Source organism: Leptopilina heterotoma, unplaced genomic scaffold (assembly GCF_015476425.1).
Source record: "Leptopilina heterotoma isolate Lh14 unplaced genomic scaffold, ASM1547642v1 Lhet_60, whole genome shotgun sequence".
NCBI lineage: Eukaryota > Metazoa > Arthropoda > Insecta > Hymenoptera > Figitidae > Leptopilina > Leptopilina heterotoma.
The window spans coordinates 1,299,388-1,311,803 of NW_025111138.1; the positions used below are offsets into that span (position 1 = coordinate 1,299,388).

The 12,416-nt window shown below is 20.1% G+C and overlaps 2 protein-coding genes across 3 annotated transcripts in view; one reads left to right on the plus strand and one right to left on the minus strand.

Moving 5' to 3' along the window:
* LOC122509353 (neurotrimin-like) overlaps window positions 1–12,416 on the plus strand; it is a 163,680-nt gene that overhangs the window by 6,238 nt on the left and 145,026 nt on the right. The gene's annotated exons all lie outside the window — the stretch shown is intronic.
* The window catches only part of LOC122509354, an 83,371-nt gene continuing 71,330 nt past the window's right edge, over window positions 376–12,416 (minus strand). For both annotated transcript variants that reach the window (XM_043623345.1, XM_043623346.1), the window contains 3 exons: window positions 4,435–4,571; window positions 3,065–3,241; window positions 376–933 (listed from right to left, as the gene is read on the minus strand). In XM_043623345.1, the coding sequence (XP_043479280.1) occupies window positions 782–933; window positions 3,065–3,241; window positions 4,435–4,571 (466 nt within the window). In that variant the 3' untranslated portion in view covers window positions 376–781. The remainder of the gene's footprint in view (window positions 934–3,064; window positions 3,242–4,434; window positions 4,572–12,416) is intronic.

A 12,416-nucleotide genomic window follows, 5' to 3' on the forward strand; every position in this document is an offset into this window, starting at 1 on the left:
ATATTACTAATTATTATCAAGTTTTCATTAATTAGTTAATTATTAGTAATGATTAGGAATTAATTATTACTAATTTTCATCAATTATTAATTAATTAATTAGTTAATTATTTCTAATTAATATTAATTAATTACTTAATTATTACGAATAATTATTAATTAATTATTTCTATTTATTAGTAATTCGTAAATCATTACAAATTATTATCGAGTATTATAATTAATTAGTTAGTTATTACGAATATTTATTAATTAATTAATTAGTTAATTTTTAGTAATTATTACGAATAATTATTAATTAATTAGTTAGTTAATTTTTAGTCATTATTACGAATAATTATTAATTAATTAATTAATTAGTTAATTTTCAGTGATTATTATTAATAATTATTAATTAATTAACAATGGAAAATAGCAAAAATGAAAATAGAAAAAAATTTTGTCGCAAATAAAATTTGACAAGATGCTCATTTTCTTATTTCGTGAATGTCGTGTCACGGATTTTTTTTTTCTTGTAACAATGTATAATTTCTTTGTCTACTAAAGAATAAGGAAAATTAGCCGTTCTTTTTGTTCAGTATTCGTCCTTTTTAATAATGTTTAAGAGCATTAGGAAAATATCGTCGGTCTCTTTGGTCTCATTAAATGGTCGACTTTATAATTAATTCTCTAAGGAGTAAGTTATAATCGAGTTTCGTATATTATACCTATATATAGTATGTATATATGTATATATAAATCTATTTATAATTCAGACGGGAGAATAAAGTTTACCGCGCGTTTTAAACATAGTTGGGTCTAGAGCAGCATAAGAAGTTAAAGGTTCCGCGGATATAAGACGGATTTCTGGACCTATTTTCCCATCGGTAGACCTTTCGATTCCCATTACTGCGATTCACACGACTCGCTGCTTCTTGAAGTGCAACTGGTCGTTCTGTAAAGAATAAAGGAGAATTATTTTTATTTTTTATTTTCTTTCTTTTTTTATAGTATTTTTTTTAATTATTTTTTTTTTACTTTTTTAAATAGAATTTTATGTTTTTGACAATTTGGAAAAATAGATGATTTATTTGAAAATTTTTTGAAGCGAAAAATTGCAAAGTTTCTTTCAATATTGGAAAATTTTGTTTTTTCGAATGATTTTTCTATTATGACAATTTTGATAAATATTTATATATAATTAAATTGAAGATAAATTTGGCTAAATTAAAATTAAACTTGCTTTGCCTCGATAAAAATTAAATCTAATTTAACTCAATAGAAATTAAAGTAAATTTTGTTACTTATAAATTTAACTAAATATGATTTCTATTAAAATAAAAAAATTTAATTTATAGATTAACTGGGATAAAAAATTTGATTGAAAATTAAATTTAATTTGACTAAATGAAAATTAAACTCGATTTGACTTAATGTAAATTAAATTAAATTTGACTAAACGACAACTTAATTTAACTGAAATATAAATGATTCAATAAACAAATAATTAATAAATAATTGAACAATAATTTGAGTGAATGAAAATTAAACTAGATTTAATTAAATGTAAATTTAAATAAATTTAGGTAAATAAATGAAAATTAAACTAAATTTGACTAAATGATTATTAAATTTAATTTAACTAAATGAAACTTAAATTAAATTTTACTAAATAAAAATTAGACTAAATATGAAATTGGAAAAAAAAATTTATTCATTGAAAAATTAAGACAGAAAATTTAATTGAAATTTAAACTTAATTTAACTGAATGAAAACTAAACTACATTTGACTAAACGAAAATTAAAATAAATGTGATTTTCGATAAAATAAAAAATTTTATTTATTGATTAACTAAGATAAAAAATTTGACTGAAATTAAGTAGGTTAAATGAATATTTAACTTGATTTAGTTAAATGAATATTTAACTTGATTTAGTTAAATGAATATTAAACTAAATCTGACGAAATGAAAATTAAACTTTATTGAATTGAATGAAAATTAAACTGAATTTTGCTAAATGATTATTTAACTTTTAATTCAACTAAATGAAAATTAAACTATATTTTACTGAATGGCTATGAAGGTAAATTTTACTTAATGAAAATTAAACTAATTTTTACTAAATTATAATTGAACTAAATTCGAAATTCGATAAATAAAAAATTTTAATTTATTGAAAAATTAAAATAAAAATTGTGACCGAATAAAAATTCAACTAAATTTGAGAAAATGGAAATTTAACTAAATTTGACTGAATAAAAATTAAACTAATTTTGACTGAATAGAAAATTAAACTAATTTTGACAAAATAAAAATTAGACTAAATTTAATTAAATAAAAGTTGAGCTATAAATATAATATTCGATAAAATAAAAAAATTTCCACATATATTGAAAAATTTAATTAAAAAATAATTTCTATTTCACCGGAAGGAACTTTTGATAATTTGATTTATTAATAAAAATATTTTTTTAATCGAATCGTGAAAGAAGGTCTCTCTTGAAAAAAAAAACGAAATACTCGCTCAATTTTTACCTATTTCATTAAAATATGATGGAAATTCTTGAAAGAGTCTCTATGCACATTTTACTAATTGCCAACGTTTACTCTTCTTTTTCACTAATCAATGTAAAAAATATTCATATAGAATTTTTTTTTTGCTGCAATTTATCAAAATTAACGGTAGAGAGAAAAATAAAATGCAAAAAAAAACAAAACGCAACGTCGTGTAAATACATAAATCGCTTTCAGGGAAAAGTAAACGAAACTAAATTCGTATCTAAAGCGTTCTTTTTTTATTCAACATGTGTATTCACCGTTAACCAAAAAAAGGCTCACATTCCAATTTTTTTTTACTTTTTTCAACTCGGTCATATTTTTTTATTGCTCTTTTATTTTTGCATGGATATTAAAAGTGAAAAAAAAATAAATATAAATATTAATGCTCGTCGACACGAATATGGATTTAAGAAATAAGAAATTTAATATTACAAAAAAAAGAAAGGAAATTATTACCTAGCTTTTATTCTATTGCTTAAGATTTGCGTATAAACGAGTGTGTTAATTAAAAAAATGAAACTCACCAGTGTCAGCTTCTGATTGTGGCATAAATTCCTGCAACTCGGCTATGAGAGCATTTATTTCTTCGGAATCTTTTTGTATACTGCAAAGTTCTTCTTCGTTGAAATCCAGTGTAATCTGTTTGCACAAAAGTATTTGAGTAATGACGTTCCCAATATTTGATGGCCCCGATTTGCTTTCTGTTGAATTAAATGCACAAAATTATTGACAATTCTTTTATTATTTTGTATTATAGTTATTTATTTTTTATTGTAAAATTTAAATTGAAAAAATTAAAATTAAAAAAGTAAAACTAAAAAAGTAAAACTGAAATATAAAATTAAAAAAATTAAATTAAAAAAAAATCCAATTAAAAAAGAATAAAATTAAAAAGAAAAGAAAACTAAAGAAAAGTAAAAATAGCGAAGAAATTAAAATTAAAAAAAAAAATTAGGTACAATTACAAAAAAGTGAAAATGAATATTTTATGATCTACAAGTTTGTGACTACAAAAAAACAAGGTATTTTTGAAAATATTTTCAGAAATTACAAATTGTTAATAAAAATTACAAACTTAAATTTATAATTAAGAAACTTTATAATTAATTTTTTTGAAACGTGACGTAAAATTATTGGTAATAAAATTTTAATTTGAAAAAGAAACGAATTTAGGAACATTATTTATTTTTTATTGAAATTGGAAAATTGATAACAGTTCTTTATAAATTATATTAATTGATCTATAATTAATTAATTATTAACGGTTTAGCTCACTGGGTAGTTTTAATTAATTTTTGAATTATTAATTAATTGGACAATTAATAGACGCGTCAATTTTTAAATAACAGTATTTTTATACTACTATTGTAATTAGTAATTTATTATTTTTATCCTCTAAAGTAATAATTTATTTATTAACATCATCATCATCTCCCAGGGTATAAAAATAAATAAATTGCCAATTAAAATGAAAATTGAATAGAAAACTAAAAAATATTTAAATATCTATTATTCGATAATAAAAGCAAAATAAATGACCGAACTTTTTTTTTATGAAACTTTAGCTTCACGAGAAATCCATTTATTTTAGATTTCTTGTCATTTTTCCTAATAAATATTGATTTCATCTCTTTGAAAACATATAAAAGGCGCATATAAACAAAAAAAAAAAAAAAAAAAAGTTGACGTAAACTTTACTCCAAGTTTTCTATTACATTTTTTTTTTCAACAAATGGATTTAACAAAGTTTTCTAATTTAAATTCCGAAACAAGAGGAGAAATTCGAAAAAGTTTTTTTTTCTTTTTTTTTTGCTTTGACAATGGAAAAAAATTAATGGCGTGGAAGGAATTTAAATAATATAAATATATATAATTTGAGGAGTAAAAAATTTACCAAAATATCCTGTCATATCCATTGGCACGATGCGAATCAAATTTTTGCTTTTGTACAATTCCCGAAGAAAAAGTTGGGCCAAGAAAAATAAAAGGACTAAATTTGGACTGTCTGCTGGAATGCCTGCCTCCATAGCACTGAAAATAGAGAAAACGTGTTAAAAATATTGTTTTGAGAAATTATTAATCCATTAATTAATTTACTAATTAAATTTAATTAATTAATTAATTAATTAATTTACTAATTAAATTTAATTTATGTAAATTAATTTACTAAATTCTCTTTACAAAAAAGGAAAGTAAATTAATAAATTTACTTTCCTTTTTTGTAAAGGAAATTTTATTTAAAATTTCATTCATATTTCTCTTGAATATTTTTTCGAAAATTAATTTCAAAAACTAGATTTTTGAAAATATTAATATATATGAACAGATTATTTTTTCAAATAAGTTTTTTTTAATAATATAATTTTTCCATTTAGTAGAGTAGAATGGAATGAAAAAGCTATTTGTTTACTTTTTATCCTGTAAAAATCGTAATTAAATTTTTTTCTTCACATTTCCAATTATAGTCGTGAAAGGTTAGTTATTATTTTTTTTAAGAGAATCGAAAAAGCATTCATATTTTTTTCTATAGAAAACGTTTGTCCGTCACATAGTTTGTAAAATCGGTGATTAATTTATTATGTTCTGAGTTGCGACTACCAGTTAATTACGTAAGGAATATTTTACAGGTTATGTAAAATCACCTGAATCATCATAAATTATGTAAAGCCTGAATTAAATATAGCTCTATAACATAGAAAGTAGCAAGAACTTCCTTTATGGAAAGCCCAGGACCCATATAGAAAATTAATATGTAAAACCCTTTTATGCGTATATATGTGACCACAGTTAGTCTTATAAAAAATTAAATACATTCGTGCGTATAAATAAATAACTATAGACATGTAAATAATTTTTTATTAAAATGACTGGTCGTAAAAAAATTAACGTGAATTAGAATTTTTATTTTTTAGCGAGACAAATTGTTTTAAAAATTTCGATAATATTGAAATCAGTAGTGAAAGACAGATACAGTCAGACAAAGTATTTTTAGCTATTCCTCCTGACACTAATTGACTTTCACTACTGATTTGATTACAAGACGTGAAAAAAGATTTGTCTAACTGAAAACGAGTCGTTATTATATTTATATTATTTAAAAAAATTTTAATGAATTTCTACGCCAACATTTAATTATATTCAAAAATAATTAAAATCTCACAGAAATTCAATTACTTTCAAAAATTTTAATAAAATTCTTCGCAAAAATTCAATTATTTAAAAAAATTTGTTTATAAAATTCTTCGCAAGAATTCAATTATTTTTAGAAATATTAATGAAATTCTTCGCAAAAATTCAATTATTTTTAGAAATATTAATAAAATTCTTTGTAAAAATCCAATTAATTTTTATAAAAAATAAAACTCATATCAGAATTTCAATTATTTTTAAAAATTTTCCTCAATTCAATGATTTTCAATATCTACTATTTTAATAAAATTTTCCAAAAGAATTCAATATTATTTTTTTTTTAAAATGTAATAAAATTGTAAGCAAACATTTATTTATTTTCATAAATAATAAAAGTTTCACAGATAAATTAAATGTATTTACAAAATTTTCATAAATAAATAAAAATTTCTACAGGGATTCAATTATTTTCATAAAAAATAAAATTCTTTTTAGGAATTCAATTATTTTCATAAAAAAATAAAAGTAACCGCAGAATTTCAATTATTTTTAGAACAATTATACTCGAATTCTTCGAAAAATGTAATTATTCTTTAAAATGTTAATAAAATTTTTCGAAAGAATTCCATTATTTTCATAAATAAATAAATCAATTTTTTACAGGGTTTCAATTATTTTCATAAAAAATAAAATTCTTTTTAGGAATTCAAATGTTTTCATAAATAATAAAACTGATTGCAGAATTTTAATCATTTTTAAATAAAATTTTAATCGCATTCCTCGAAAAATGTAATTGTTCTTAAAATTTTGATTAAAATTTGTCAAAAGAATTCAATTATTTAAAAATTTGTTGATAAAATTTTTTATGAGAATTCAGTTTTAAAAAACTTTTAAATATCTATTTAAAAAAGAAGTTATTGATGTTTTCGAATAATTTTACAATTAAAGAAATTCGTAAATAAATAATGTAATAAAACATTCTTTGAGTATCTATAATAATTTTTAGAGTAAATCAGAATATATTCTTTAGGCTCAGGGAAAAAGTCAAAATTTTGTCTGGAAATCAGGGAAAAACAATAGTAAATTTTTGTCCCTACGGTGTTTATAATTATTCAGCTAAAAACTATGTACAACTAAATACCTTTTTTTAAAATTGATTCTAAATTTTTATTTTTATTTTTCGCTGCTATTGTATTTTACACTACTAAGGAATTATTTTACCCGGGTAATAAATAGTCTGAATACTCAAACTAACATGTTACAGTTTCTAAAATGTTCAGAAAGGAAGTTTAAACCCATTTGTAATTCCTGATTAAGTAGTAAAAGTCTTTTTAGTCAGACTGGAGTTGTAAATTCGTTGCTCTTTCTACAACATATTATATGTTTTCTGAAATTTTGTTTTATATAGTTTTATTATATTTTCATGAAACTATAACATTAATTATTTTAAAGTATTTATAATTATATATTATTTATTTTATTATAACTATTAGAATTTATTTAATTCTAATTATTTGCATTAATCATAATTATTAATTTTATAATAATATTAATTTTTATTACTATTCTAAACTATAACTATACTACTTGATAAATATGCTAATTTTTATAATTATACTAACTTTTGTTAACTTTAGATTATATTATTATGTTATAATTATTTTTATTTTATAATTAATTTAAAATTGTAACGACAAATAGAAATAATGAAAAAATTTTTCACTTCTTTTCATTAAAAGACAAATTTTGTTAAATATTATGTTTTGTCAAATTGAAATTATGCAGATTTTTGTTCTTTACTTCTATAGAAAATTAGAAAATTGTTAAACAACTGTGATTAAGAAATAGAAAATTTTATTATTTTGCATTATTTTTGTTTATGAATCACAATTTTTTTAACAAAATTATTATTTTGTTTTAAAAAAAGAAGAAAAATATTTGCAAAATTTCTATTTTTAATCTTATTTTTGGAACATGATTTTCCACAGGAATTAAAACATTCAAAAATTTCAAATTCAAACCTTTTTTAAATTAAACAACTTATAAAAGTATTTGTTTGTCTAATAATTAAAGATGAACGAAAGATAAAATCATTATTTTATATTATAAGAATATTGTTACTGTAACTTCATCAAAATTATTTTCATCATTTTAATTAAATTATTATTTTCTAGAATTAAAAATTTTTTTTTATGAAAATAATTGAATTCCTTATAAAAATTTTATTATTTATGAAAATAATTGGATTGCAGTCAAATTTTTATTATTTATGAAAATAATTAAATGTTTGCATACAATTTTATTAAACTTTTTTTTTAAATAATTGAATTCTTTTTGGGAAATTTTATTAAAATAGTAGATATTGAAAATCATTAAAATTAGAAAATTTTTTGAAAATTATTGAAATTAGGACAAGATTTTTTTTGACATTTATGAAAATCATTGAAATTTGAAGAAGAATTTTGTTATTTATAAAGATAATTGGGATTTTTACGAAAATTTTTTTCAAATTTTGAACATAGTTGAATTTTTTAAGAAGAATTTTATTTTTTCTTCAAATAATTGAATTTCTGCAATTATTTGAAAATTCTATTATTTTATTTAAAAATTTTTTCGAAAAAATCAATTTTGTTTTTAAATCAGATTTTTTTTTTATAAATATATTTTAATAAAAATTTTTTAAAATAATTGCACTTTTCGCGGAATTCATTTAAAATTGTATGAAAAAATAATTGAAATTCTACAATGAGTTTTATTATTTATAAAAATAATTGAATTTTTGCATCGATTTTAATTGAAAAAAAAAATTAAATTCTAAAGAAAAATGTTATTATTTAGAAAATTAATTGAATTCTTGCCCAAAAAAATTGATTACAATTTTTTAAATCATTCAAATTTTGCAAACAATTTTATTATTTTTGAAAATAATTTAATTTCTCAGAAGAATTTTATTATTTATGAAATTAATTGAATTCTTTACAAAAAATTGATTAAAATCTTTAAAATAATTGAATTCCTCACAAGAATTTTCTTACTTATGAAAATAATTGAATTTTTATGAAGAATTTTTGTTAACATTTTCAAAAATAATTGAATTTTCCTGAAAAATTTAATTATTTATAAAAATAATTTAAATCCCCTAAAAAATCTATTTATTTATAAAAATAATTGAATTCTTTACAAGAATTTTGACTTAAATCTTTGAAATAATTTGAATGTTGCAAAGAATTTCATTATTTTTCGAAATACTTTAATTCGTCAGAAGAATTTTATTATTTTTTGAAATACTTGAATTCGTCAGAAGAATTTTATATTATTTATGAAAATAATGGAATTTTTGTGAAGAATTTTGTTAAAATTAAAAAAAAATAATTGTATTCCCCTGAAAAATTTAATTATGTATTTATAAAAAAAATTGAATTCTTTACAAGATTATTATTATATTTTCTAGACTTTTAAATTATTTTTTATACAAATAATTGAATTCCTGTGAAATTTTTATTATTTATGCAAATAATTAAATGTTTGCATACAATTTTATTAAAAATTTTTTAAAATAATTGAATTCTTTTTGGGAAATTTTATTAAAATAGTAGATATTGAAAATAATTAAAATTAGAAAAATGCATTTTATTTTTGAAAATAATTGAAATTAGGGCAAGAATTTTTTTTGACATTTATGAAAATAATTCAACTTTGGAGAAGAATTTTTTTATTTATAAAGATAAATGGAATTTTTTTCAAATTTTGAAAATAGTTGAATTTTTGCAATTATTTGTAATTTCTCCAAAATTGAAATTTTTTTGTGATTTCAACAAAAAATTAAATTAGAAAATTTTTAAATTCTATTATTTTCAAAATTGATAATTTTATTTAAAAAAGGCAGCAAGAAGTTAGCCGCGAACTTTAGCACGCGAATTGTTGCTAGTTTTTATACTAATTTTTTTTTTTTTTATACTAATTTTTATAATTACCCTAATTTTTATAATTACTCTAATTTTTACGATTGCACTAATTTTTATATTTACAGTAAGTAACTATATTTTAATAATATAATTACATTAATAATAGTATAATCATATTTTCTCGGTCTAAAACTTTCTTATCACAGCATCAGTAGTAAATTTTAGATTTAGTCAGATAAGGCCTTTTTCTTGTTATTTTATTAGTTTTTTTTAATTATAAACTTGTCAGACGCTCGATTCTTATTATTGATGATGGAATAAAAAGTAAAAATAATTTTCGTCAAAGGGAAATTTTTTTATTTTCTAATAGTCTAGCCGCAGTGTATGTGTATATAGGTAACTTGAAGGAACTTTAGTGTTTATACTGACATTATATGTGACATGCCACAAACCGCTATTGAGCATATACATCACTTTAAAGTACAAAATTTCTATGTTTTCGTTAGCTATCCTGGTGTTTGGCCACCTCAAAATGTGTTGTTTAACGACCTGCCCAGAGAACAAGCCACATAGATGTTTTCCTAAAAGCATTTCTACCTTTTCTTCAGGAATAACAATTCCTCTCTTGATCATCGTCAAAATTAACAAGTGACCTTATAAATCATTCATTTTATTTTCAATTTTTATTTCACATTTTCACTCTCTAAACTATTATTTTACTTTCTTCATTTTTATTTTCCTCTTTTTTGCTTTTAATTTTACATTTTTACTTTTTCAGTTTAAATTAAAAAAAGCAAAAAAATTCTAATAAAAAAATATTGTTCCCTTTGTTTTTGAATAAAAAAGAGAAATTCACACCTACTACTTTATTTTACTAATTAAGCAAACTTTTTTTTTTTTTTTTTTTTTGCTTTAAGAGAAAACGCGAACAGGTAATTAGAAAAAAAAGCCGCATTTATAATCGTCTATTAATTATCATCGATCTTAAACCTCACAAAGGGAATTTAGAGGGAAATTCTCTTTAGTTAAATTAAACTAATCAGTGCTATTGGGAAATATTTTTTTGTATTAAAACAGAAAGAATATTTTTTTTTGTAACAAATAGAATTTTTTTTTGTTTTGAAAATGAATCTGAAATTAAAAAGTAAATCCATCAATTAAAGTAAAAAAAAGTAAGTTTCTTCATTAGTAAGATTGCTAAGCAAGTTTCTCTGCGTGTCTATCGTTAATAAAACTTTTTATCATTCTAAAAGTTTGTTGCTAACTTTGTGACACTTTACTGAAATTCTCTGAGGTTAAAAATCACGCATTATTATCGCGGAAATAAAATAACAAAAAATTGCGATAAAGAGCAACGGAGTTAAATTTTTATTTGGAAAAAGTTTTTCAGAATTTAAAGCTAAATTATTTTTTAATAAGTAAAATATATTAACAAAATTCTTAATCATGATTTTTTTTATAAAAATGAACAATTTTCTATTTCTTCAAAATAAAAAGGAGAATAATTTGCATAGTAATTTAGATCAGTCAAACGAAATTTGTTATAGAAAAAAATAACAAATAAAATGGGTGTATTTTTTATTTGTTATTCATAATTTTTTTTTTAATTTTCTAATTTGTAATATTATTTTATTATAAATTATAAAAAAAAAATAATATTTGCATATTTTCGATTTGTCAAACAATATTTTTTAAAGAAAGGAAAACAAAAGTATACGCACAGAATCTAATTTCAAACTGCGGACAGAATGAATGAAAGAATACGGAAATTAATATAGTTAATAGTTTTTATTAATATACATTTAAGTAAAATTTATTTATTATAAAAAAACGAAAGTAATTTAAAAAATTTAATTTCCACAATTTTTCCCTTATGTCGTGCAGAAAAATTTTCAATTTAGTTCTTGAGAAGAAGGGAAATCCTTTTTTCTCTCCCTCCACAGTTGTAAACGAGTAAGGCATGTTGGTATCATGTTTATAGACCATAAGTGTACATGTATACTATATACAAACGCAATGGCAATTTGATGTTTATAGGGTCCCTTTTTTATAATCTTCGGTAATATCCAACATCATCTCCAGTGAATAATAGATTTTTCAAACACTAAAAAGCAAGATGAGGTCATAAGTCACTTAAACAAGCCTTCATAACTTTTTCCATTCAATTTTTCAACCCTGCACAAAAATGAAACTGCAGTGATAGTTTACAAAAAAAAAAAAAAATATATATATAATAAAGGAGAAAAACTTGAGGGTCTATTATAGTAAAAAGTAGGACCTTTAAGGTAATATTTCTTTGAATAATTTATTTTTTAATCTAGAAGATTGAAGAAATATGTGAAAAAAATTGATTACATATTTATTTATTTCTAAACGGATGATCATAACTTTGAAAATTTATTAATAAAAAATGAATAAAATAATAATATGAATTATAATCGTGATATTTTGTCCAAAATTTTATTACTTTTGAAAATTGTTTTGAAATATAATTGTATTTTTGGAGAATTACATTTCGAAAAAATTTTTTTCTTTTGAAAAATAATAAATTTTCAGTGAAATGTATTTTAAAATACGGATTTTACGGACCATAAATGAAAAATTACGGACCATTTACGGACTATTAATAACTATCTAAAATTTTAACTCAAATAAATTTTTATAATCAATTTTTATTAAAAAATTCTACTAGAATTCAATTATTTAAATACAAAAATATATCATTTGTTGAATAATTAAATGTTTCTTAAAATTTAACTCTGGTAAATAATTTTATCAACAAATTTGAATTCTTTGGACGAATTTTAATAAAATTTTTAAGAATAATTACATTTTTCGAGAA